The sequence below is a fragment of the Pimephales promelas genome, chromosome 11 (assembly GCF_988280905.1).
Source record: "Pimephales promelas chromosome 11, fPimPro1.hap1.1, whole genome shotgun sequence".
Lineage (NCBI taxonomy): Eukaryota > Metazoa > Chordata > Actinopteri > Cypriniformes > Leuciscidae > Pimephales > Pimephales promelas.
The window spans coordinates 26,227,948-26,255,152 of record NC_142779.1 but is presented as its reverse complement, the minus strand read 5'-3'; the positions used below and the strand labels follow the sequence as shown (position 1 = coordinate 26,255,152).

Genomic DNA, 27,205 nt, shown 5'->3' with positions numbered 1-27,205 from the left:
TACAAACTAAAAGGTGAATGACTTCATCTCTTCTTCAACTTCAAACATCTTTGCTTAAGGCATGATCTTCACAGGTCTTCTTGGAAATTCCCAGTGGTTCCATGACAAGTCTGAGAACAAGTCTCTGTTTTCTCAAACAAGATGTTCCTGTTGAAGGTTAAGTTGCATAGAGCTAAATAAATATACTACTAGTCAACATTTTATAATCATTAAGATATTTTAATGTTCACTTGTGCTCACCAAGGCTGCATTTATTTGTAACAAAAATATTCCTGCAATAGCAAAGCTGAATTTCCAGCTCTCACGTCACAGATGCTTTTATCCAAAGCGACTTACACACAAGAACTAAATAGCAGTTAAACTAGGCTAACAGTATACAATACGTTCTATGTTCAAGTTCTATGACCCCTCTCAGTTTAATTTAACAGTTTTTTTAAAGAATAGAATAGAATAGAAAAGGCTCAAAATAGCCCCACATTACAGTAACACAGTAACATAATGAGGGTCCCTGCATGCAAAACAAAGCATTGAGAACTTTGTAAGTGTACAGACAGTTTAATAAGAAGATATTTTATAAAGACAGTGCACTTCGTTTGTACAGGCAGCAGCCATCTTTGAAAAAAAAAACAGTCTCGACAAGTCGAACCACGAACGATGTGCCAAGTGATCTGAGCTGTATGAAGTTCAGCTAACTTCTGAACTGTATGAATGGCATTCGTGGTTCGACTTATCGAGACCGTTTTCCAAAGATGGCTGCTGCTTGTATACACTAAGTGCACTGTCTTTACAACATATCTTCTTATTAAACAGTCTATGCACTTACAAAGTTCTCAATGCTTCCTTTTGCATGTAGGGACCCTCATTATGTTACTGTGTTAGTGTGGGGCTATTTTGAGCCTTTTTAGTGGTATTAACTAGGGATATCTTTTTACTTATTAAATGCCCCCATATACTAGCATATACACTAAACAGTTTTTAGAGATTAAACTATTTACATTCGATTATCATGAAAACAAATCTCAGAGAACGGTTGACTAGGTACCAATATGTAATTAGACCAAAGATTAATTTTGTGCCAGAGTTCTCTTTTAATGCGAGCGGCAACTAGCAACCTTCAGCTCATTAAAGAACCCCCTGGCTGCAGCATTCGCATAATTAATTTCTAATGTCGCATTAGAATAATTTCTGAAGTGTGACTGAATGCCTGCTGAAAATTCAGCTTTTCCATCACAGGAATAAATTACATTTTAAAATTTAAATAACATAATTTTACAATATTACTGTTTCTACTGTACTTTTGATCACAAAAATGTAGTTTTGATGAAAAGAGACTTCTTTCAAAAACATTGAAAAATCTTAATGATTATAAACTTGTAGTTTTCACATATTATTAGAGACCACTGAAAAAAAGAAAAAACAACCACAACCAACAAGCAAACAAATAAGTTTTAAAACAGAAACACAGGGATGAAGCATGAATGTAAAGCGTAACACCATAGAGTTTAGAGCTATTTGTTTTTCCAACAAATGACAGAACATGGGGAGTGTTCAGGAAGTGGCTAATATTGATATCTTTGGGGCTGTTTACAAAACACAATTTTCAACTAAAAACATAAAAGGTTTTATGCGTTTTGTCCGTTTGTTTACTCGACTACAGCGTTTTGGGTGGCTGAAAACGCAAACTTTTGAAAACGTGTTTTAAAGTGCACGTTTTTTTTTAAAACGGTCTCCGTCTAAACAGCACAAGCGTGATTCTCTGAAGACGCTGATGTCATGTACATGCATATTACTTGTTCAATCTTTAGTGTTTTCATCACCATCTAATGGAATGACAGCAGAATACAGGCTTTTTAGTAGTTTCCGCAAATCTGTGTCATTGGGGATCGTTTAAACAATGGTGTCGTCTTTATGCACAAAAATCAAAGGAAAAACTTCTTCGTTTTAAACATATCGTTATCGTGTAAAAGAACCTGAACGTACGTACTGAAATACAACTCAAAACCCATCCAAACATAACACAAACTCAGGGGCTGTTCATATGACACCGTTTTCGCAGATTCGTGTGAATGGGGATCGTTTTGACTATGGTGTTGTCTGTGCTCGGAAAACTCAAAGGAAAAACGTCCCCGTTTCAAGCATATCATTGTCGTGGTGCAATTGTCAAAAATAGAAAGAGTAGGAGGACACTAATATGCTATTCTGAATTAAGCCATTATTAATGTTCTTTCTTTTTTTTTTGCAATTCCACGTGGTGAAACCATTTGAGCAATCAGTCAAAGAGCAGAGGATTTTTTAAGGGCAGGTGCTCCATTTCTGTGGACTGCTGCAGGAGCAGATTCCATGGAAAGTTTGCAACCTAAATGAAAAAGTGTCATTTTCATAGACAAAGCTAAATTATGTTGCAGCTGTCTGGCACTCCGACTCAACTTCAGCATTGAGACATACACATCTCTGCGTCGCCAAGACACTGCAGCAGTCAGATCTCGTCGTACAGGACAAAGTTTGTCTTCAGGCTGTTAACTTTTACGACCGTGTAGAGCATGAGAGGGTCATACCTCAGTCCAATGGCTTTATTTATGGCCGTGCTCTTTGTTTTCTCATAGGAATGCGGGGAATGCTAAAGGCCATTCTCTCTCTGTCTCAACAAGGCACAAACGAATAGTACTGGCATCTCCTTTTAGACACAATCTCACCCACGTCCACTCCCACAGCAGGACACAATTTGAGGAATGCAAGATGCTTACAAGAAAAGTCAATTTCTCTTTGTTTTACGCCATCTCCCTCTTTTTTCACCCTCCACCTACAGTTACATGCTCATCTGATGCAGCAGCAGACAGATTTTTTAAACTAACACACACCCAGCATGATATACTGTAGGCATATATCTTTACTTAACACATGCTGACCTTTCGCAACAACAAGTCCAAATAGCAGGACATGTTCTCAAACTATATGGGGCAATAATAATAAAAACATTTGGGTAAACATTTGGGCCCTATCGTACACATGCACGTCAGCCTAATGCAGTTATCGTTTTCACGTTATGCGCCACGTTGTTTAAATAGCAAATGCATTTGCGCCCATTTGTGCACCCATGGGCGTGCTGGTCTGAAAACGAAGTGTGTTCAGGCGCATTGTTGGCGTGTTGCTATTTTGAGGCAGCTTAAATAGACTGCTCCATTCACCAAGAAAAACCTGGTCTAAAGTCCGACGCAACAATTATTTTCATTTTTTTGTTATTTATGGAGCGCGTTAGTAATGTAAACCTATGGGTCCACAACGCATCCACACTTTGCTTATTACACACAGGGATGCGCATCAGCACACAAACATGCAAAATCTAAAAATATTAAAGGATTACAATGTAAAATACTATATTGTGTACATAAAGATATGGTGGAATGTTCTGGTTCTGTAGATGGACTGCTTGCGTGCTTTAACCTCACGCAGATTCATTTCCTCTCTGGAGACGCATTCAGGGCCAGATGTACTCTTTTGCGCCCACTTCAGGCGTATTTGTTTCACAAAGTGTGCTTAAAACCATGGCGAGGTATGTATGAACGGGACGGAGGAACTGAAAATGTCAAAATGCACTCTTCGTGTAATGCATATGCATCCATGGGATGGTCAAGGGGAAAGTGGGAGTGTCACATAAAGAGATGGGAGGGGAAACGTAAACTGCAGCTAATTATATATTCCACAGAAAAAGCCGGTGAAAGCGCGCCTCCATTTTGCGATGAAAATTCTCCACTTCTTAAAAGCAGGTGTAACTTAGGAAGCGGGTTTCCTAGCATATGCATCCTGGGGAAATGGCAGCAGTAATTTGAGCAAGATGAAGACTTAGGCTAAGAAGAAAGCTGAAAAGATTTTTGCCTGAAGAATCACACTTTTTCAGTTGAGTGAAAACGAAATCATTAAGCGTTACAGATTAAGCTGCTATGCAATATTACAGTATTACAAAGATGACATCGAATCTCAGACTCAGCGTTCATTCCATTCCAGCAGTTGTTAAACTCCTTGCTACATTACTATTGGCATCAGGATAATTTCAAACAGTCAGAGCATCAGCAGTGAGAGGAGGAATCAATTGCACGTTTAAATACGCACAATTTACGGTAAAGTGGGTGGGGACAGTCGCTGATTACCTGATGAACTGCATGTTTGGTACATAACATGCCAGCCCGTTCTCATCCTTTAACGTCATATAGAACGCTATATGCAAAAACGGCGCTATACTACGCACATGGCACCCTTTATCGTTAATATAACACGCGAACCAAAGACGTTATAAATCCTTTAGCGTGAATATGACACACACACCCTACCCCACACTTAAACTTAGCCCTCACAGCGCGTGTTATATTAACGATAACGGGTGCCATGTGCGTAGTATAGCGCCGTTTTGTCATATAGCATTCTATATGACGTTAAAGGATGAGAATGCGTTGAACATGCACACTGCGTTTTCACATCAAGTGCTTTCTGCGTCTTTGGCCTTGGCGCTATTAGCGCTGAGTTCGCAAATATACGTACAGTACATCTGGTCATCCGCTTGCAAATTCCGACATGGCGCAAGTGGAACTGGCTTTTAAAGGGAATGGGAGATGAGACTCTGATTGGTTTATTGCATGTTACACCCAATAAACACTCATTACTCATTAAGAGAATTTTAGACAATGCGGCGGATGTGCCGACTATTTTTCCCATCATTAAAGGACAACTCCGGCGCAAAATGAACCTTTGGTCTAATTACACATTGTTACCTAGTCAACCGTTATCTGAGATTTTTTTTCATGATTGCCGAATGTAAATAGTTTTATCTATAAAAACAGTTTAGCCTATAATGCTAGTATAACGCTAGTCTATAGGGCATAGAGTAATGACAAGTAAAAATCGCTTGTTATTACCACTAACAAGGCTCAAAATAGCCCCACAGTAACACGGTAGCACAATAAGGATCCATACATTCAAACAGAAGCATTGAGAACTTTGTCAGTGTCCATACAGTTTAATAAGAAGATATTTTATACACACAGTCAACTTCGCGAATACAGGAAGAAGCCATCTTTGAAAAATAGTCTCTACCAGTAGATCTACGAACGCCGATCCAAGTGCGCTGGTGAGATGTGAATAAAGTGATAAGGTGAGCGCGAACAGTAGGCTACATGTACATATTGAAGAGAAGAAAACGGTTCGTGTTTGTGTTTCTTCCGGAAACAACGGACCATATAAGATTCTGCTCAGTTCAGCGCACTTGGATCAGCGTTCGTAGATCGACTGGTAGAGACTATATTTTAAAGATGGCTTCTTCCTGTATTCGTGAAGTTGACTGTGTGTATAAAATATCTTCTTATTAAACTGTATGGACACTGACAAAGTCCTCAATGCTTCGTTTTGAATGTAGGGACCCTTGTTATGCTGTCGTGTTACTGTGGGGCTATTTTGAGCCTTGTTAGTGGTAATAACAAGCGATTTTTATTTGTCATTACTCTATGCCCTATAGACTAGCGTTATACTAGCATTATAGGCTAAACTGTTTTAATAGATAAAACTATTTAGATTCGGCAATCATGAAAAACAATCTCAGATAACGGTTGACTAAGTAACAATGTGCAATTAGACCAAAGGTTCATTTTGCGCCGGAGTTGTCCTTTAAACTAGCAAAAGTGGATTCAGACTCCCCTAAGTGCACTTGCGCCGTACGCTTTAGACCATACACTTAAAATAAGGCCTAGAATAAGGCACAAAACAACATACAAAATAATAGATAAAACTAAAATTCATCCGATTTAACTTTTAACCTTCTGTTACCGAGCACCAGTCTTCCATAGTAAGAAGAATTTAAACAGAATAAAATAACCAAACAAAATATAAATTATCTAAAAGAGATTTGTTTATTCATTTATTTATTTTGCATTTAGCTTCACAACGTCAAAACATATATGCTGTAGGTACAGGCCTTAAAGGCTTGGTAGTGTGGTTAATGAAACTGTCAGTCTAAACACATCTGTGCGTGAAGGATGTTGTGATGGGAGCATTGCACATGTTTGCAGAAATGTACACATTATCACACTGGTTTTTGTATGATTTGGATGTCGTGCATGAAGAACAGTAAACGGAATAAGCCTCATTTGATCTGCATACAACATCAGTGTCTATGCAACTTAAAAGGCACAAAGGCTGTGTGTCAGTCGTATTATCACTCTTTGCAAAACAAGGTGTGCAAGATACTCTGAAGCTAAAGACAAAAAACTTACTCCGGGAAAGAAAGTTCAGCCTCTTCAGTTCAATATTGCCATGTCGTGTTTATGGGCTCATAACTAATAGATTCCCTTTTGGTTCTCTGTAAAAGTCATGACCTAAGACACCGGCTTATTCATGATATTGAGTACGTCATCCAAAATGGATGGGCCCAAGTCAAGTTCGAGAGAGAAAAGGGATCCTGTGATTTGTGTGAGCGACTCCTGTGATTGGCTTTTGCTTTTGGAGATTTCAAAGTCCGAATCACATAGACGACCCTCTTCCACGCCGCTATCTCTGTCTGCCCAGTCGCCCTTGATGCCGAACATCTCCTGTTCGTAGTGGAAGACTGAATCGCCGTTGTTACCATTGTTAAAGTTCCCATTGGCATCTCCGTTTCCATTAACAAAGATGGACAAAAACGTTTCAAGCTCGTTTTCACTGCTGTGCATCTTCTTTTTTGGAAGAGATTTTTCAGGCATCTCCATACGGTCGATTGAAGGTTCTTCCTCTTCCGGAACGGGGCTGGGGTCACTCCTGAAGATGCTGATGGACTGAAGCAGGGTCTCCATCTGCAGGATTTCCAGATCTTCAGAACTGGCTTGAGGAGTAGATGGCTCAGACAAGTGGTCCTGGTTCATGGGAAACACGGTGGTGGAGATCAATGGAAGTGTCAGTGCTTGGCTGCCCCCGATGGATGGGAGCGAGATTGCATTCTTCAAGACTGGCGATGGAGTTTCGACACACGATGCATCGGAGGCACTATTAGCTCTTGTGAACTCCCCGTGGATGCCATATTGAGGTCGGGTAAGTCCACCTTTCCCTGGTAGAAGCTCAAACTTTCCTTGTAGGAACGACATGTCACCGAAGGCATCGCACTCGCCACCCTTTCCAATGTGGATAGTGTGTCGAAAGTCTCCGAGAGGTGGGCTGATCATATCTGGGGATAAAATATCCCTCAGACGACATTTCTTCCCCTTCTTACTGCAGTTGGACTTCAGGTAGATTGGCGTTTTGGCAGGCATCCCTGCTTTGAGTCCAGTGTGTATTGGAGGGAACAGAGCCTGCTCTAGAAGTTCAGATCTCCTCAGCTGTGTGATAAACTTGCTGGAGTCTCGCAAAGTAAAAGGGCAGGGGTTACATTCTCAGAGAGCAGCTGTTTTAAATGTGTCCTCAATCCTCATTGAAGATAATCCAGCTCCAATGTTTGAATGAATGTCCTTTACCTGGATAGATGGAGAAATAATTTAGTTTTCTTTGTAGTCAGCATCAAAGAGCTTTATTGCAGTCATAAATCCAATATTTAATTTGTTTAAATGTTACAGTAAATTTCACATATATCTTAAGTATCTGATTGTAATCGTTCTGTGGAACGTGCAAAGGGAGTTCAAAGAAAATATTTATCTCTGTCTGAAACTGTCTTTTGGACATAGACAAATTAAAATAAGTTGAAGTAGTTGAAATACTAAAAAATTTGTAAAACTAAAACTGACAAAAAATGTAATTTAAAATTATATATATATATATATATATATACAAAAAGAATACAAACAAAAACTAATAAAATTTTAGACAAAATTAAACTAACATTAAAATGACGACAAAGAATATAAAATAAAAGTAAATAAATATATAAATAAATACTCTAATAACATAATACTAAAATAACATTTCTACAAGGTTGCTAATAGATAGATAGATAGATAGATAGATAGATAGATAGATAGATAGATAGATAGATGAAAAACTTATTTTTAAATAACACACACGAGTCAAGAAGCTTTAAAGATAAAGAAAGGATTTCTAGAGGTAAGTAGGAATTTCAGATTAGAGAGGCTGAGAGAGAGGAGGGAAAGGATTGAGAGAGAGAGAGAGAGAGAGAGAGAGAGAGACTTCTTGCCATTTATGGACATATTTCCTTTTGAGAGGCCTTTAAACATTGACCCTCAAAGACAGACTGCAAACACTCTCTTAAGCTGCGACCGGGCCACGGCTAGCCAAATATGTACGACTGAAAAAACATCCACATTCTCTCAGCAGCAGAGCCCAATGTCCTTTCACTCCTTTAAGACCTACTTCTATAAACTCTTCAAGACCTGAGGCCTTTTTTATTTCAACAAAAACCTTTTGTGGAATGTATGGTGATGCAAAAAAAAAAAATGAGACAGATTTCACTGAAATAGTTACTTTTAGAAATCATAACCATCTCAGTTTTAGGAAAAACATTAGAGTGGCCTTCAGAGAACTTAGCCAATCAGCATTGTTCTCTGCCTGTCAATCATTTTGAGTATTGTTCTGAAATGGGTTTGGAAGGCAGGATTTGGAGATAAGGCATGTGATTTTATCGTCAAGCCAAGTCACCTTAATTTATAAAGTGTATTTAACAGTATGGATTGTTTCAAAGCAGCTTTACAGTTATAATAGAAATTACCTTAACAGATTGTTTAGGCTTTACAACAGCATTAGGAAAACATTATTGTCCAGCCAAAGTTAGTTTTGATTGATTCACTTCCGTTGTGAAGATCATTAGTTATTAACTTAGGGGCCACTAACACGACAACATTCTAACAGAAAAACTCTTAGCACGCTTCGGCCGCCCATCCGCTCAAAACAGTGCCTGGTGTCTCGAGAACACACTCCCTGAAATAGGTTCGAAGGTGCAAACGATTATCCGTTATCTCTGCGCAGACCTCAAAAACGCAAACCGGTGAAAACGCAGACGGCGTGCACATGCGTGTTCAGTCCATAGGTATGCGCATTGGAATATATGTGTGCACAGGCTTGTAGTCCTTCACAAATCAACCCTCAACAAACTACATGTCTGGTCTTAAAAATGTGTAATACAGAAATTCACGTCGCGTCTACGTATCAATGCGAACAGGAATCATCCCGACAACGTTTTATCTGTACAGATGTAAAGGTAGAGAGGCCTTCGCAGGGGAGAGCCAAGTTGTCACATTAGGACTGCGTTGTCATCGTTTCCAGGCGATGGTACTTCATCAGATTTGGATACGGCCTGGGTTCGGTGGACTGCTGTACACCTCAAGACAGACAGAGTGACTATTATTAGCGTAGATGCCATCCTTCTTATCTTCTAACCAAGTACATCAGGATTTATGGAAAGTGTTTCCGGTTCCGGCTGATCTACACTATGCAGCCAAACATTGAATTATGGAAGTCTATAATGTGTTTTATGTATAAGTCATGATGTGTTTTTAGTCTAGGTTTGAACTGACAGAGTGTGACTGCCTCCTAGACAATGTTAGGAAGATTGTTCCAGAGTTTTGGTGCTAAATAGGAAAAGGATCTAACCCCAGCAGTCGATTATTATATTCTAGGTATTATCAACTGGCCGGAATTTTGAATTTTATTTTGATTAGTAATCAGCAATATTTTAAAAGATGTTTAGTATGGAGCCGGTCATACTTCCTGATTCTGGTAAGAACATCGGTGGCTTTATTTTGGACCAGCTTGTAGTTTGTTGATTAAGCGTGCAGGGCAACCACCCAGTAGAGAGTTACAAGCCTTGATGCATGCAGAACTAAGTGTTCTGCATTTTTAATTGAGAGAATATGACGTAATTTAGATAGAATTTTAAGATGAAAAAATTTAGTTTTACAGATACTAAAAAACGTGACTTTCAAATAAAAGATTGGTAAGAGCACACCCAAGATTGGTATCAAAGAAAACACTCAGGACTTGCCAGAGCAGCCATCAATGGTTAGACAGTATTCTAGTTTATTACGTAAGGGAGTTTTTTGTCCAATAATTAGAATCTTATTTATTTATCTTTTTTTTTTTCAGAATGAAGTAGTAAGAAATTGCTAGTCGTCCGGGGTTTATATATATATATATATATATATATATATTAGCTATGCATTCCATTAATTTAGGTAGCATGTACAGAGTGAACAGAAACAGTCCTAGTACTTAGCCTTGTGGTACACCATACTGAACTTTTGACCGATAAGACATCTCTTCATTTACTACTACAAACTAATAACAGTCAGATAAGTATGATTTAAACCATGCTAGTGCAATTCCACTAATGCCAACATAATTTTCGAGTGTATTTAAAATAATGTTGTGGTCGATAGTGTCAAATGCAGCACTAAGATCGAGTAACACTAATAGAGAGATTCAACCATGATCGGATGATAAAAGCAAATCATTTGTGACTCTAATGAGAGCTGTCTCGGTACCATGATGCGGTCTAAACCCTGATTGAAAATCCCTGCAGATATCATTTCTTTCTAAACATGAAACATAGTTGTGAAGATATACTGCCTTTTCTAGTATCTTTGACAGAGAGCTGCCTGTAATTGACTAATTCTGTAGGATTATACTTTATATATTATCATGAATATAACTTTATAATGTCAAACCAAGAATTATAACTATAAAGATAATATTAGTGTCCAAACCAATGCACGATATCATCTGCCATTTTAAATGCTGAAGCAGAATAGATTCTGATTGGGTGTCAATATTTTAATTGCTCAGATCAGCTGGAAAAAGTCAAGTCATCTTGTGCCTTTAACAACGTAGATTGTCCCAAAGCTGCTTCAAAAAGATTGAAAGTGATTACAATTATATAATTTATCTGTGCAATGATCATTATAGTTGTGGTGTGGACTGGTATTCTTTTATATTTAGAATTATTATTTTAACCATATATATCCATGCTCATCAAATGCTAATTGATATGCTAAATGTTAAACATGCCCATGACAGCCAAATTTAGAAATGTCTATAAGAAAAAATAGAGTTATAAAATGCCTAGGTAAACTTCATTTTGATGGTCCACTTTAGACATTCTACTAGCTATAATTAACTTTGCAATTACATGTAATTGTCAACTAACGCTTACTAGAGTTTTAGTAGACTGTCTGCTCAATATCTGCTAACAATTTACTGACAATAAATCATTTTACAACTACAGGTGAACTTACTAACCCAAACTCTAACACCTAACCAAACAGTCTACAGTAAACTAATACTCTAATGAGAGTTGGTTAACATGTAGTTGCAAACTTACTTAGTAGAGAAGTGGACCATCAAAATAAAGTGTAACCAATATCTGTCAAACCATCATCTGTGTCCAAATACGGTTTGAGGCCACTGTATATTAAAATATTAAAACGGCATTGCCATCTGATAACATGGAGCCACCAAAGTACTAAAGATGACAGTCTGAATGATGTCACAGCTCAATGTTCCACATCCCCTGAAGATCCCAGTTGGAGACAGCGAGGGAGGACACTGTTTACAAAACACTAGAAATTCCATTTCATAGGACTACATGACTCCCCTGTGGCAACGTCCTAACAAATCACAGCTGATAAACAACAGGAGCAAGGTGAAGGTGAGCAGCAGGACAAACCTTGACAAAGGTGTAGTCTGTTTTAGTCAGGATAAATGGCATTATTCCGATCATGTTACAATCTATGTGTTTTTGCTCCAGCTCAGAGGTTGCTGTGCGATGTCAACCGGGCTTTACAAGCATTTTTGGACACTGATGCAGTGAAACATAAATAAACCTCACTGGAGGAAAACTATTTTTAACTGTGACAAGCATCATCAGGATGGCTTAAAGAATGTGTGACTGCATGAGTGTGTCAGTGATAGAGGTAAAAATGTGTGTGTGTGTGGCCCTGGTAAAGAAGTCCCCTCAAAGATGGCAATATCCAAAATCCTTGTCGTTATTGGGACATTGCCATTTGAAAAACAGCTTATATATGTAACACTTTTTATATATAAGTGTATTTAACAATTTTTTTCATTTATTTTTATTTTTTAAATGCAGAAATTTTTATGTGATGGGTGGGTTAGGGGATAGAATTCAGAAGGAACATTGCAGTACTTTTTGTGTCTCCAGATATGCCGCCTCTTTGCAAACTTCTCATAATCTCATATCCAGTAACCCACGCTCTGCACTTTATTCTTTTGAAATAAATGTGAAATAATATATATATATAAAAAATAGAAGTTAAACTTAAACAAGAATTTGAAATATTGCAACTGACTGAAATAATTAAGTTTAACCCAGTACTAATAAAAATTAAATAAAAAAAAGAAATATGTTTAAAAAAAATCTATTTAAAATGGTAAAAACAACAGAATTAGAATTAAAATGTGAAAAAATATATAAAATATGAAAAGGCTAATACAAAACATGAATAAATACCATAATGAAATATGAATAATACTACTATACCACTGAATCAAACCAGTTTGACTTTAATCTGTGTTGTTGCAGATGCACAAACAGCAACGTCTAGAAATGTGTGTGATGATTACACTGATGAAAAAGTTGACGTAAGGCCTGCTGTCATGGCATGATCAAAGCAAGCAGATGTGTGAACCCCTGGACCGGGTGGAATAAATCTCAAAGGGAATCCTAAATAATGCTTAGGTTAGGTTAAGGTGTTGGGGTTAAATCTATGGTTAGTCTTCAACTTAAACCCCGGCAGGTGTGAGATGCCTTTGAATAAACTGTACAATCCCATGACTTGTTTAACAATAACAAACAATGTCATTCAGTGCAACAATCTACCACGCTGAGGTTTAGAAATGAGCAGCTGCCTCTCACACCCTCTTGATATGGATTTATCTCAGGGCCATATCCTGCCTTCATTTTAGATCTGGAATGAGTCCAGAGGCAAATGTTGCACTTCCAAGTGCCCTGACGCCCCTGCTAAGATAGATATGTCTACCCACCCCCCCCCTTCCCTGGGGGAACGTATCATCACATACCCCTCAGAAGTGCACGTCAGCAGGTCGGCAGCGTGTCTCTCATCTGACAGACTGAATAAGTAGAAGCCTGAGCTCCATACAGAAGACGAACAGAATAGGAGTGAATTGGGACTGAATAAAATATATTAATGTGATATTCCACCAAAAAATTAAAATTATGTCATAATTTACTCACCCTCATTTCATTATTTTAAGAAACCAAACAACATGTTAGAAACCAAACAGCATTTGGAGTCTGCTGAAAAAAAAAAAAAAAAAACTCCTCAAAATATCAGTGGCACTACAATGTTTTAAAGCTGCAATCCGTAACTTTTTAGGTTAAAAATTAATACACATTAAATGTAGTCACGCAATGCTGATGTTTTTAACATTAACAATTTGAGAACAAAGTATAATTTGCATATGATAGGCGATTGTTAGATTTAAGCAGCGTGATTTACTGCAATGCTTTTTTCCCCTTATTTGGTCAGAACAAAAGTGGATGTTACTTACTTGTTCAGATCACATTTTCCGGATGAAAAGTCTTATTTTAGTACAGTATCCTCACCGGCGGGGTGACACTTTCAGAGTCAGTTATATGACGTTTTGGGACGTCTTTTGACCATACGTCAATATCCGCCTTTTTAGGGTCCCCTTAAACGTCGGTTGATGACGTTATCGGATCCTAACTCTACCCCAGACCTAAATCTACCCCGTCACCTAACTGACGTTAAAGGTAAAGTGCCAGTTGTATGACGCCCCAGGATTGTCATCAACCGACGTTTAAGGGGACCCTAAAAAGGCGGATATTGACGTATGGTCAAAAGATGTCCCAAGACGTCAGTTATATGACTTCTTGGGATGAGACTGTGTTTGCACATTCTCCTCAAAACATTGAATTTATCCGAGCTGTGCCAACCCACGTAAAGTTGATATTTCCGCAATTAACTGCAATTGCAGATTTCAAACAGAGATGGCGACAAAGAGGAAAAACTACGAACTGCAGCTTTAACATTAGTTAACATCATGAGTTAACATTAAATAATGAACTACACTTCTACAGCATTTATTAATCTTTGTTAATGTTAATTTCAACATTTACTGATACATTATTAAAATCAAAAGTTGTATTTGTTGACATTAATGCACTTCGAAGTAAGAATGAACACGTAATAACTAACATTAACAAAGATTAACAAATACTGCAACAAATGTTTAGTGCTCATGGTTAGTTCATGTTAGTTAATACATCAATTAATGTTAACAAATGAAACCTTATTGTAAACCTTATTTCTTCCACGGAAGAAAGAATGTCATACAGTTTTGGCACAACATGAAGGTGAGCAAGTATGACAGAATATATATTTTTTGGGGTGAACTATACCTTTAAAGGACAACTCCGGCGCAAAATGAACCTTTGGTCTAATTACACATTGCTACCTAGTCAACCGTTATCTGAGATTTGTTTTCATGATTGCCGAATGTAAATAGTTTTATCTCTAAAAACAGTTTAGCCTATAACGCTAGTATAATGCTAGTATATAGGGCATAGAGTAATGACAAATAAAAATCGCTTGTTATTACCACTAACAAGGCTCAAAATAGCCCCACACCAACACGACAGCATAACAAGGGTCCCTACATTCAAACCGAAGCATTGAGAACTTTGTCAGTGTCCATACAGTTTAATAAGAAGATATTTTATAGACACAGTCAACTTCGCGAATACAGGAAGAAGCCATCTTTGAAAAATAGTCCCTATCAGTCGATCTACGAGCGCCGATCCAAGTGCGCTGAACTGTGCAGAATATCATATGGTCCGTTGTTTCCAGAAGAAACACAAACACAAACCGTTTACTTCCCTTCAATATGTACACGTAGCCTACTGTTCGCGCTCACCTTATCACCTTATTCACATCTCACCAGCGCACTTGGATCAGCGTTCGTAGATCGACTGGTCGAGACTATTTTTACAAGATGGCTTCTTCCTGTATTCGCGAAGTTGGACTGTGTGTATAAAATATCTGCTTATTAAACTGTATGGACACTGACAAAGTTCTCAATGCTTCGGTTTGAATGTAGGGACCCTTGTTATGCTGTCGTTTTGGTGTGGGGCTATTTTGAGCCTTTTTAGTGGTAATAACAAGCGATTTTTATTTGTCATTACGCTATGCCCTATATACTAGCATTTTACTAGCGTTATAGGCTAAACTGTTTTTAGAGATAAAACTATTTACATTCGGCAATCATGAAAACAAATCTCAGATAACGGTTGACTAGGTAACAATGTGTAATTAGACTTAAGGTTCATTTAGCGCCGGAGTTGTCCTTTAAGACTGAACTAAATGGAATTAATGAGACTGAATAAGAAAACAGATGTGACTGAATGTGCCAGAATAGTGTCAGAAGACTTAATGTCATTAAAAATGCCAGACTGAGATTTAACTAGTTTGAATAAAAGAGACTGAATGGTGGTTGAGGAGATTCCCCCCTCTATGTGAAGCGCTTTGAGTGTCCAGAAAGGCGCTATATAAATGTGATGAATTATTATTATTATTATTGAATACAGAAGAAAGATGTGGAGTTTTGCAATGACAGAAGTTCAGGTCTTGTAATGATTCTGAAATGTAAAAAGCCTTCATGTGCTTGTATTGCAGATTTTAAAACTGACACTGCAGATTTAATGAGACAGCATATGACAAAATGTGAAAAAAAAAAATAAGACTGAGGATGCCAGAATGAGACATAAAAAGACCAAATGGGATGAGAGGTAAGAGCAGGGGTCTGAAGACGGATCTTATTGCATGCTGCTGGCACTCAGGAAATAACTCACGTGTGAGTATGTGGGTCACATTATTATTAGTGTGAGGGGTGATCTAAACAAGTGCGATGATGACATTCACACTGCAGACAGAGATGTGTTAAGTCTCTCTTCAGCCCCGCAACTGTGCCACTTTTGATTCTCCCTCTGAGCCATTTTAGCCATAGCCTTTTTTGGCTGAAAACCCGATCACTATGTTCCGTCTAAGAAGTTGCTGCTGCAGATGATTATGCTGTATTTAAAGCACATCTGCATAATTTGGATGTTTTTCGGCTGTTCTTTTTAGACGTGCAATCGCCCACAGCACACATCCGAGCTGGTCAAGCTCTCCTCTCTTGGGTGGTTCAGCTTTTTCCTCCTCTCTTGGGTGTTTCAGGCCTAAGCTTTCAATCTTTTCAAATTCCTCCAACCACAAACGACCCTTTGGGACAATGATCTAAATGATTAAAGACAAATACTGCACTCGGCCCAATTCGAGGTTTTCAGTGTGTTACATAAAGCAACCCTAAATTACACTCTGGCATTGCTGATGCTTTTTGAGGAACCGCGGTGAAGCGAAGTCTCCTTCGCCTCAACTTCATGCTTTTTACACCCTGCAATCCACCTCCAAGGCTTCAGTTCTCAAGCTGCTATTGTCTTTGGCTTTATGCATGCACGAGTCAAGTTGACTTTCCCAAGTTCTGTTGGACAGAGGAATGTATCTGAGGAATTTTTAGAAGCTCTCTTCTGGTCAAACAGTTAAGTATGCGCTTGAAGAACGGAGAAGAGCCAGGTGTCGGGTTGCTATTTGCTTCGCGGACCTTGTTTTGTGGTGTGTAGGAATTTGCTCAACATATTCTGCAGCACCAAAGTCGTAATGACAGCCATGTGCACGAGTGGAAAGATGTGTCACAAGCCTAACTAGCAAATAACAGCCACATGCTCAATGAATAAAGCAATTTCTCATTCTTATGTCATCTATCCGAGGTTGCACTCAAGCAACACACCCTTAAGAAATCAATCTACAGCATCTACATGCAATGATCAAGCAACTGCAAAGATTCAGCAATATCTATTTTTACCTGCTCGTGTGTCTTTGCAGATTAATGTCCCTGTTTTCTTTGCTCTGTGTTTGCAGTCCTAGAGGAGCCTTGACCCAAACTGTTAGTCAGCTTCTGGGTGGTGCAGCGTATTGCAGTTTTCGTCTTCTCTCTCTCTCTCTCTCTCTCTCTCCCTCTCTGCCCTTGAGGGTTTACTTCTCGCAGGCAGGACGTCTGCTGGACAGCTGTTTCAGAATTCCTCCTCTGAAGCGGTTCGGCGTGTCTTTGCTCCTCCTTTCTCCGCCTGCAGCACCTGTCCCTGCCTGTCTGCGGACAGAGCTGTTGAAATCCAATTCTCTCGTCCTCTGTAGTGTCGACCCGCAGTATTTCCTGGAGATACAGACAGACAGCGCTCAGTCATGGGAGGAAGAACATAAAGAGTGTCTACTGTGCTTCCCAGCTGCTGAACGTCAAAGTCCTTCCCTTCCAAAACAGAGTGGAAGAAATACAGCTCCCTTCTCTCTCTCTTTCGTCTTCTCGCTCCCCACCTCCCTTCTCATGCTTTTTCTCACGTTTTTTTCTTTCTATCTCAGCTCTCACTCTCTTCAGTGAAGGTGTTTTCCTTTCTGTTCTCTCATTCTGCATTTTATTTTCTGCTGACTTCAGCATCTTTACCTCATTTGTTTGCTCAGCATTTACTAGACACCAATACAACATCCGAGAGATACAATACAACCTTGCTGGATGGATAAATGGATGGATGGATGGATGTGTAGATAGATAGATAGATAGATAGATAGATAGATAGATAGATAGATAGATAGATAGATAGATAGATAGATAGATAGATAGATAGATAGATAGATAGATAGATAGATAGATAGATAGATAGATAGATAGATAGATAGATAGATAGATAGATAGATTACTTATAGAAAAAAGCTGTTTCTTTTTTGCAGCTGCACTGTAAACCTCTAGAGCTTCTCGTCACTTCATCCTCAACCTGAAATAGGTTTCCTTGGCAACATACAGTACAGTGCTCTGCAGTGATCTCACGTTTGACAGGGATTAGGAGGGGGTGCAGGGAAGTGTGTGTGTGTGTGTGTGTGTGTGAATTAGCTCTGTTCCAAAAGCTATCTATAGTGAGCTTCCTACCTAGACAGCATTTTAAGGAAGTTCCTAAAAATAAGAGACATCAATATGTTAAACCTATAAGGGAACATCACATGTCTGCTCTGAAAACATCTTAAAAAGAATGAATTTAAAATAATAGTGATATAATAGTAATTCTAAGATGCAGAGAGATTTCAATGCAATGTTAAATTTGAGGTAATGTTAAATGTTAATCAAAAATACCGCAAATTAACTAAAACAATATGATAATATTATCTTACATTTTACCGATTTTTTTGTTTGTTGGTGTGTTCTATGTATTTTTATGTTCATTAGACTATCAGAGTATCACAACGTTATCTATTAGCAAAATGCTCACGTCAAACTGAAATTAATTTATAGTCAAGTGTGCTTTGCAGATGAGAGCTATTTGTGTAGTTCACAGAATAGCTGGCTATATAGAGCTTTCCAAACCAGTATCTTATGAGGTTCTAGATCAGTTTTAATGATGCCCTACAAGGAAGCCGGCTATGCAGTCAGCAGCAAAGCAGCTCACTACTTTGAAAAATGTAATATTCTTAAAGTCCCCCTGTCAAGACTCCTTCATTTCAAAATAGTTTGTTTTAAAGCAGCTTTACAGTGATAACAGGAAATTAAAGTACTGTAACAGAGATTGTTTTGGCTTTACAGCAGCTCTAGAATAAAGTTATTGTTCAGCTAAAGTTATTTTTGTTTCACTTCCGTCGCAACGATTATTAGCTAACTTTGGGCCCGCTAATACCGTTCTAACAGAAAACCCTTAATGCGGTCCGGCCGCTCATTTGCACAAAACGTGGCTTGAAAACGCGAACCATGAAATAGGTTCCAAAGTACAAGCCTTGAAAAATGTATAATACAGAGTTTTTTAGTGCTTTCGCGTAGTCACGTGAACCTTAATTATCCCTATCTGTAGTCAATACTTGTATCCCTTAACGGTTAGTTCACCCAAAAATGAAAATTATGTCATTAATGACTCACCCTCATGTTGTTCCAAGCCCGTGTTATCTGGTGTGCCAATGTACTGATACCTTTGGCTTGTTCCAAATACTACAAATGGCATATTTTGTCTTCAAAAATAAATTTACATTATTAGACAAATAAAACTTAGTTTGCACAAAATACTATTGTATATAATGTCTTTTAAAAGTATACTTATACTTATACTATACTTAACAAATAATGCAATAAAGTGCGAATAAATACACTTTTCACTGCAAGTTGTATTGTGAAAATAGTTAAAAGCATGATGCTAATGCACTTTTTATATATTTAAAGACAAATTAAATATATTAGACAGTAAAATTTTTGTTAGTATATTTGCAATGTACTATTGAAAAAGGGAATATATTTCAAATATTTTCACCAGGGTTGGTTCACTGGAGTTTTAAGGAGAAAATACTCAGCAATGGTGTTGACTTATGAATTTGCACATGACTGTCTTAAAGAATATAAAAAAACATCACATAGACATATGAACAACATTAAAAACTCTGTGTTTTAAGTATAAACATTTTAAAGTCACTTAAAATAATTTAAATTCCTTTCCGGCAACCTGTCACTCACATGGGATCGCATCAATTGACAAAAGACAATGATCCAATCAATTCCCAATGGACAAAATCAAGACCTGCCCTGCATCTTTTCTTGTTCGAAAAGCTTCAAATAAATTCATATGCAGTTTCAATTTATTTAACTTTTTTTTTAAGGTCAAATAACTGTACAGAGCTGTATAGGCACTTAAAACATCATGCATGATGTCAAATTTACATTTATATTTGTGTTTTTCATCCAAAGAGACTTTCCCCAGGAACATCTGCTTCTTGATCCAGTGTCATGCTCCTCGTAACACATCTGACCCTTTATTGACTTCCCACTGAGAAGCTAACAATATTTTCAATAGGGCTGGATCTTACACTTCTGGATGGTCTGTTCAATTTGAACAATCATTCAGTTAAGTAAAACAGCCAATATTGGACAACAAGCTTTCTGAATGAAGTCTTTCTGTGTTGCTGCTAGGATGTCACATGTGGAGAGCACATGATCTCAGGAAGAATACTGAGTATTGTCCTGATGTTTGCCAAGCTGCAATCACCATATAAATGCCATCAATGTGTTTGTAGACTCTACAGTGTAGAGGAATCTGAGAGGAACACCTCCAGTTCTTCCCACCAAAAGAGACTATTTGAGTTCACATAAGTCCAGTATAGGAAAGGCTGTGCTGTTTATGGAAGAATTAGCTGATTTTCCAAGTTTCAAATGAGCTTGTTTTGGACCTCATGACAATCAGAGCCTGTGAGGGTTTGTTTGGTTGCTGAAAACTCAGAGAGCTGACTAACTGCTGCCGTTGAAGTCACTTCCTCTAATGTGTTTTGAGGTGTTACACAGACAATGATCCTGTGAGAAAAAGAAGGAAAAGTAACTATTATAGCCAAATCAAACATTACATGTGATGGATGTGTCATGTATGGGAGCCCTTACTTTCACCCTGTTCACTTTTACTCTGTGTTAGTAATTCACAGTAGCTACATTTAACAACATGATCCATCACAACTAGGTACAAAGTTGATTGTTAGTCACTTCCAACCATCACAACTTAAATTAAATCATTTAATCACAGCATTAAATCAAAATCGACCCTATTTACTTTTAATGCACATTAATAGTCTTGTGGCGAACCAAGCAATTTGATTGACAAAAAAGTCCTTGTAATCTTTGAATCTAAATATGCTCATCCTCTCTAGAATGGCCGTCCTTCTCTTAAGACGGGGACATTTTTTTTCAAGTTATTATAAGTTATTTTCCAGCTAAAGTTAGTTTTGATTGATTCACTTCAGTCGCAAAGATAATTAGTTATTAACTTAGGCCAGGAGTGCTAGGCTGAAAATGATGGAGGCCTTCCCTTTAAAGAACTTTAAAGAGACAGCAGAAGACACCTACTAATTTGGATTTCATATTAGCTGTGGTGTGGTTTCATATCGTGTCCTGTGGTGTCTGACAGAAAGATGTGCAGCAGATCTTTAAAGTTCTAGGTTGTGAGGTGGAGGCATCGTGGATATAATTTGTTGGTCCAGCACATCCCAGGGATGCTCATTTGGATTGAGATCTGGGGAATTTGGAGGCCAGGGCAACACCTTGAACTCTTCAGCATGTTCCTTAAACCATTCATGAACAATGTATTCAGTGTGGCAGGGTGCATTATATTGCAGAAAGAGGCCACTTCCACCAGGAAACACCATTGTCATGAAGGGGTATACAACAATGTTTAGGTAGGTGGCATGTGTCAAATTTACTTGCACATGATTGGCCAGACCTGGTTTCCCAGCAGAACATTGCTCAGAGCATCACACTCGTTGTCATCCCACAGTGCATCCTGGTGCCATCAAGGTATATGGTGCACACGTACACAGCCGGCCACATGATGTAAAAGAAAATTGGACTCATCAAAGTCCAGTTCAGATGCTTAAGTGTCCATTGTAAGCACTTTTGATAGGGGATAGGGATCATTATAGGCACTCTGATTAGTCTGCGCCTACACAGCTCCTTATGCAGCAGAGTGTTCCATCCATAACGCATTCCTCCCATAACCATCATTAAAATTTTGTGTGACCTGTGCCACGGTAGATTGGCTCAGACTAGTCGGGATAGCCTTCGCTCCCCTCATGCATTGATGAACCTTAGGGTCCCAACACCACATAGCCAATTTGGGGTTTGTCCCTAGCTCCTCAGACCACGGGTGGTACTGTAAATTCTCACCACTGCTGACGGGGAGCAACACACAAGCCTTGTCAATTTTTAGAGATACTCTGACCTAGTCGCCTTGCCATAATAATTTGGCCCTGGTCAAAATCGCTCATATCTTTTAGTCCTGCCCATTTGCACCTAACACACTGATTGAGAACTGATTGGATGGTTACCATCTACCGGCTTTAAAGGGGTGATGAACTGAGAAATCAAATTTTCCTTGAGCTTTTGACATCTAAGAGGTTATCATATTATAAGAATATCCTGTAATTTTCAGAACTGAAAACATCCTTGTTAGTCCAATATAAGCTTTTATTGACACCAGCCCCAGCAAACGACTCGTTTTTAAAAGTGGGGAACTATGACGTCAAAGAGGATAAAACACCACCCCCGCAGAAGTGGATCAACTCCTACTATAACACGGCCGGTTTAGCCCCGCCAACTGATTCGCGCATTACACGCATAGCTAAATAACATAGGCCTACCTCGTGATGACAAACCAGATCGAGCTACCAAGCAATACAGAATATTGTGCAGTGCCTGGTTGTGGATGAAGCTTCCGCTCGATTCCAATTGGACTGCATGAATAAACTTTTTTTATTTTTAATGACGTTCCAGCTGATGAGGGTAAAATATTGTCTGTCTGTTCGCTTCATTTCACTGAGGATTGTTTTGTAAACAAGACTGGAATTGCAGACCGATTAAGAGTAATAAACAGTGCTGTGCCGTCTATATGGATCTGACAGGAATTGTGCAAAACACGGACTCTGGGTCGAACATGTATGGGCGAATCATTCCGGTTGCCATTTTACAACATTGGACGTTTTCAAAACAATTTTCCCCACATACACCGATGAGGTAAGTTGAAAAACTCATTATAATATGCAAAACTTTTATCCACTCACAGCAGTGGGCGTTTACTTCCAAGTCTACATCGCGAAAAGCACATAAAAACCGTGCGTTTCTGAGCTGGTCTCAAAGCTAGAGTAGAAAATAGCTTATTAATTATTCATTTTGATGTTTTTGAATGTCAAAACCAAGCGAACATCATAAGTTCACCTCAGAAAACAATATAATAAAAATTTAAAAAGCCAGCTCATGACCCCTTTAAAGGGTAACTAAACCCTAAACCAACTTTTTTAGTTAATGATCTGTTAGAATGGGGTTTTATTAGTGCTGATCATTGATTCAAGTAATGTTTTTGACATTTGGGTAAAGTGTTTTAATTCTACAATGAATGCTGAGTGCTTCCCTTTTCAGTTTGAACGGTGGCTATTGCAGTTGAATTCTCTCATTGGATGTTTGCGGTGCTTCATGACGTAAGCGGTGAGAGCTGACATAAGGAGGTTCCAGCTCACCACGCCCTTGGTACGAGCTACCACGCCTTTGACAGTATAAAAACCATCTTGTTTCGTCAAAACCACTGCGAGTCAAGAGTTGGAGTATTGCAACCCGATCTCACGACCAAGTCGTACGAATTCGACGAATGATTAAAAAGTGGCTAATTCGTAACAATTCATACGACCTCACTCGTACAAATTAATAAGATTTTGCTAAATCATACATATTTTACGAATTGGCCAATTCGTATGAATTTGTACGAATGACCTACCCCTTACCCCGCCCCTAAACCTAACCATCACGTGGGTTTAGACAAATCGTACAAATTAGTACGAGTGAGGTCGTACGAATTAGACGCTTTTTAATCATGCGTCAAATTTGTCCGAATTGGTCGTGAGATAGTGTTGAGTTTTGATAATGATCAGTTTAGAGTATTTTAGCATCTATTTAGCATAGCATTTATACACTGTAAAAAATGATTTTTTGGTTAAGTAAATACTAGTGAAAAAAACGTCTCGGTTACGTATGTAACCCTCGTTCCCTGAGTAGGGAACGGAGACGTTACGTCAGAAGTGACGGAGATTGGGGGTTTCGCATAGAAAGCCAATCCTCTTCGAGTATTTAAACACGAGCCAATGGCATGCAATGCCTTGGGGCTGCGGAAATTTGCATAGTGTACTCCGCCCTACTCCGTGAGTATAAAAGGAGGAAGTGAACGCAACCGCAGTATGTCTTCGCTGAGGAGCCCAGACTGAACTCGGCATCTACCCAGCGATACAGCAGAAGTGGCAGGGAGACGTAACGTCTCCGTTCCCTACTCAGGGAACGAGGGTTACATACGTAACCGAGACGTTCCCTTTCGTAGTCACTTCGAGTTACGTCAGAAGTGACGGAGATTGGGGGTCTGTGCCATCACGCCAACTTCAGGCTGTCTTCCAGTGCCCTGCGAAAGTCTGAACCCCCGAGCCTTACCTGTTTTCCTTAGGGGATCCGACTTAGACACAGGATTACCAAGGTACACTGGGAAACATATCCCGAAGGGGACATGCTACCAGCTGCCTACCGAAGGGAGGACTTACGAATACACATATGGCCACATAGGAACACATATGGAATCACTGGAGCACCAACCGCAGGTGGCTACTAATTTCAGCTCCAGGGGTGGCAGATGGCTTGCCAAGGGAAGACACATGCTCAGAGAGGCTTACAGTGGATAATACACATGAGACGGTTACCAAGGGGGAACCGTACGCATGGAGGCACCTAGCCAGCATCCAGAGCCACAGCAGTGGTGCCCGCATCGTCGGTGCTGGAGGACTCAAGGCTTCAATGGAAGAACTGAGGAAATATCGCACTTATCCAGTCCGGGGAGTGGAGTGGCGAGCAAGCGAAGACACCTGAGCGGATCCAGAACTGGCCGAAACGAGTACGTGAGAGGATACCGGCTCAATTCGCAGATTATAGAATCTGGCGAAGGTGTTGGGTGTCGCCCAGCCTGCAGCTCTGCAGATGTCTGTTAGCGAGGCGCCGTGCGCTAAAGCCCAAGAGGAGGCCACACTCCGAGTGGAATGGGCCGTCACACCAAGGGGGCACGGAAGGCCTTGCTGCTGGTAAGACAAAGCAATGGCATCCACACAGTGGGACAGCCGTTGCTTTGAGAGAGCCCTTCCCTTCTGGCTCCCTCCATGACAGACAAAGAGCTGGTCTGAGGTCCTGAAACACTGCGTTCTGTCGACATAGGTGCGGAGAGCACGTACCGGACAGAGCAGTGCCAAGGCTGGGTCTGCCTCCTCCGGGGGCAGCGCTTGCAGGTTCACCACCTGGTCCCGGAAGGGAGTGGTGGGAACCTTGGGCACATATCCAGGCCGGGGTCTCAGGATCACGTGAGAGTAAGCCGGCCCGAACTCCAGGCACGCTTCGTCAACGGAGAATGCGTGCAGGTCCCCCACCCTCTTGATGGAGGCCAATGCAACCAGGAGTGCTGTCTTCATGGACAGAACTTTAACTCTACCGATTGCAAAGGCTCAACGGGATGCCTCTGCAGAGCACTTAAAACTACCGAGAGGTCCCAAGAGGGTACGAGGGGAGGACGAGGCGGATGCAGCCTCCTCGCTCCCCTCAGGAACCTGATGACCAGGTCGTGCTTCCCTAAGGACTTACCTTCCACTGCTTCATGAGAAGCGGCAATGGCCGCGACGTAAACCTTAAGGGTGGAGGGCGACAGCCTGCGCTCCAACCCTTCTTGCAGGAAGGAAAGCACGACACTGATCGAACATCTCCGGGGGTCTTCTCCGCGAGAAGAGCACCAATTGACGAAGAGGTACCACTTCAACGCATAAAGGTGTCTCGTGGACGACGCTCTTGCGGAAGTGATGGTTGCCGCCACCGCAGGTGGCAGCGAACTCAAACCTGCCTCGTGCCGTCCAGGAGCCACACGTGCAGCCTCCAAAGATCGGGACGAGGGTGCCACAGAGTGCCCCGTCTCTGAGAGAGTAGGTCTTGTCTCAGAGGAATAGGCCAAGGAGGTGCTGTCGCGAGGAGCAAGAGATCGGAGAACCACGTCTTGGTGGGCCAGTAGGGGGCTACCAGCAAGACCTGCTCCTCGTCCTCCTTGATCTTGCACAACACCCGTGCAAGGAGGCTCGCTGGGGGAAACGCATACTTGCGTGGGCCCCGTGGCCAGCTGTGCGCCAGCGCATCCGAGCCGAGAGTGCCGCGGGTCAGAGAAAAAACTGGGCGCAGTGGGACGAGTCCCGAGAGGCGAACAGGTCTATCTGTGCCTCCCCGAACTCGTCCCAAATCAGCTGGACCGACTGGGGATGGAGTCGCCATTCGCCGGAGATGGGCGGACCCGGGACAGCTCGTCAGCTGCCCAGTTCCGGTCTCCAGGAATGTAACTGCACGAAGGGACCTCAGGTGCTTCTGACTCCATATCAAGAGGTGGCGGGCGAGCTGCGACAACTGGCGTGAGCGTAGACCCCCCTGGTGGTTGATGTACGCTACTGCCGTAGTGTTGTCTGAGCGGACAAGCACATGCTGCCCCTTGAGCAACGCTCGGAAGCGGTGTAGGGCGAGCCGTACTGCCAACAGCTCGAGGCAATTGATGTGCATGAGGCGCTGGGCTCCTGTCCAGGAACCGGCGGCTGCATGCCCATTGCACATGGCACCCCAACCCGTGGTAGATGCATCCGTGGAGACAACGAGATGCCTGGAAACTCGCTGAATAGGGACGCCGGTCCGTAAGAAGCTGAGGTTCGACCACGGGAAGAAGGTTCGGCGGCACGCTGGAGTCACTGGAACTCGGAGCGAGCCGCGATGCCATGCCCACCTCGGGACTCGATCGCGAAGCCACAGCTGAAGCGGTCTCATATGAAGCAAACCGAGCGGCGTTGCCACGGCCGCGGATGCCATATGCCCCAGGAGCCTCTGAAATAGTTTCAGTGGAACCGCACTCTTGCCCTCGAACTGTCGAAGACAAGTCAGCAGTGAGTGCGCGCGCTCGTTCGTGAGCTGCGCGGACATGGCGACCGAGTCTATCTCCATGCCGAGAAAAGAGATCCTCTGCACGGGGCAAAGTTTGCTCTTTTCCCGGTTGACCCGAAGGCCCAAACGGGCTAGGTGCCGGAGCACCAAGTCTCTGTGTTCGCAAAGCTGAGCTCGAGAGTGTGCTAGTATCAGCCAGTCGTCGAGATAATTCAGGATGCGAACCCCGTGTTCGCGAAGGGGAACAAGGGCTGCCTCGACGATCTTCGTGAAGACGCGAGGGGACAGAGCTAACCCGAATGGGAGAATGGCGTACTGATATGCCTGGCCCTCGAAGGCAAACCGAAGAAACGGTCCGTGTCGAGGTAAGATGGACACATGGAAGTGCGCGTCCTTCAGGTCGATCGATGCAAACCAATCCTGATACCGAACACATTCGAAAATGCGTTTGGCCGTGAGCATTTTGAACGGTAGTCGATGGAGAGAACGGTTCAAAATGCGCAGGTCCAGGATCGGTCGTAACCCACCGGTCTTCTTGGGGACAATGAAGTAGGGGCTGTAAAACCCGGACTCCACCTCGGCTGGAGGGACCGTCTCGATTGCACCCTTCGCCAGCAGGGTCGCAATCTCCGCTCTCAGGAGTGGGGCATTGCCACCAACTATCGTGGAGCGA

The 27,205-nt window shown here is 41.0% G+C and overlaps 1 protein-coding gene across 8 annotated transcripts in view; it reads right to left on the bottom strand.

The window, feature by feature from the left end:
• Positions 1 to 5,871: 5,871 nt before the first annotated feature.
• cdc42ep3 (CDC42 effector protein 3) overlaps positions 5,872 to 27,205 on the bottom strand; it is a 53,235-nt gene continuing 31,901 nt past the window's right edge. For 7 of the 8 annotated variants that reach the window (XM_089117225.1, XM_089117228.1, XM_089117224.1 and 4 more), the window contains 2 exons: positions 16,858 to 17,205; positions 5,872 to 7,466 (listed from right to left, as the gene is read on the bottom strand). In XM_089117225.1, the coding sequence (XP_088973351.1) occupies positions 6,360 to 7,265 (906 nt within the window). In that variant the 5' untranslated portion in view covers positions 7,266 to 7,466; positions 16,858 to 17,205 and the 3' untranslated portion in view covers positions 5,872 to 6,359. Of the gene's footprint in view, positions 7,467 to 12,996; positions 13,019 to 16,857; positions 17,206 to 27,205 lie in introns of those variants that run through there. The other variant, XM_089117230.1, reaches the window with a different exon arrangement.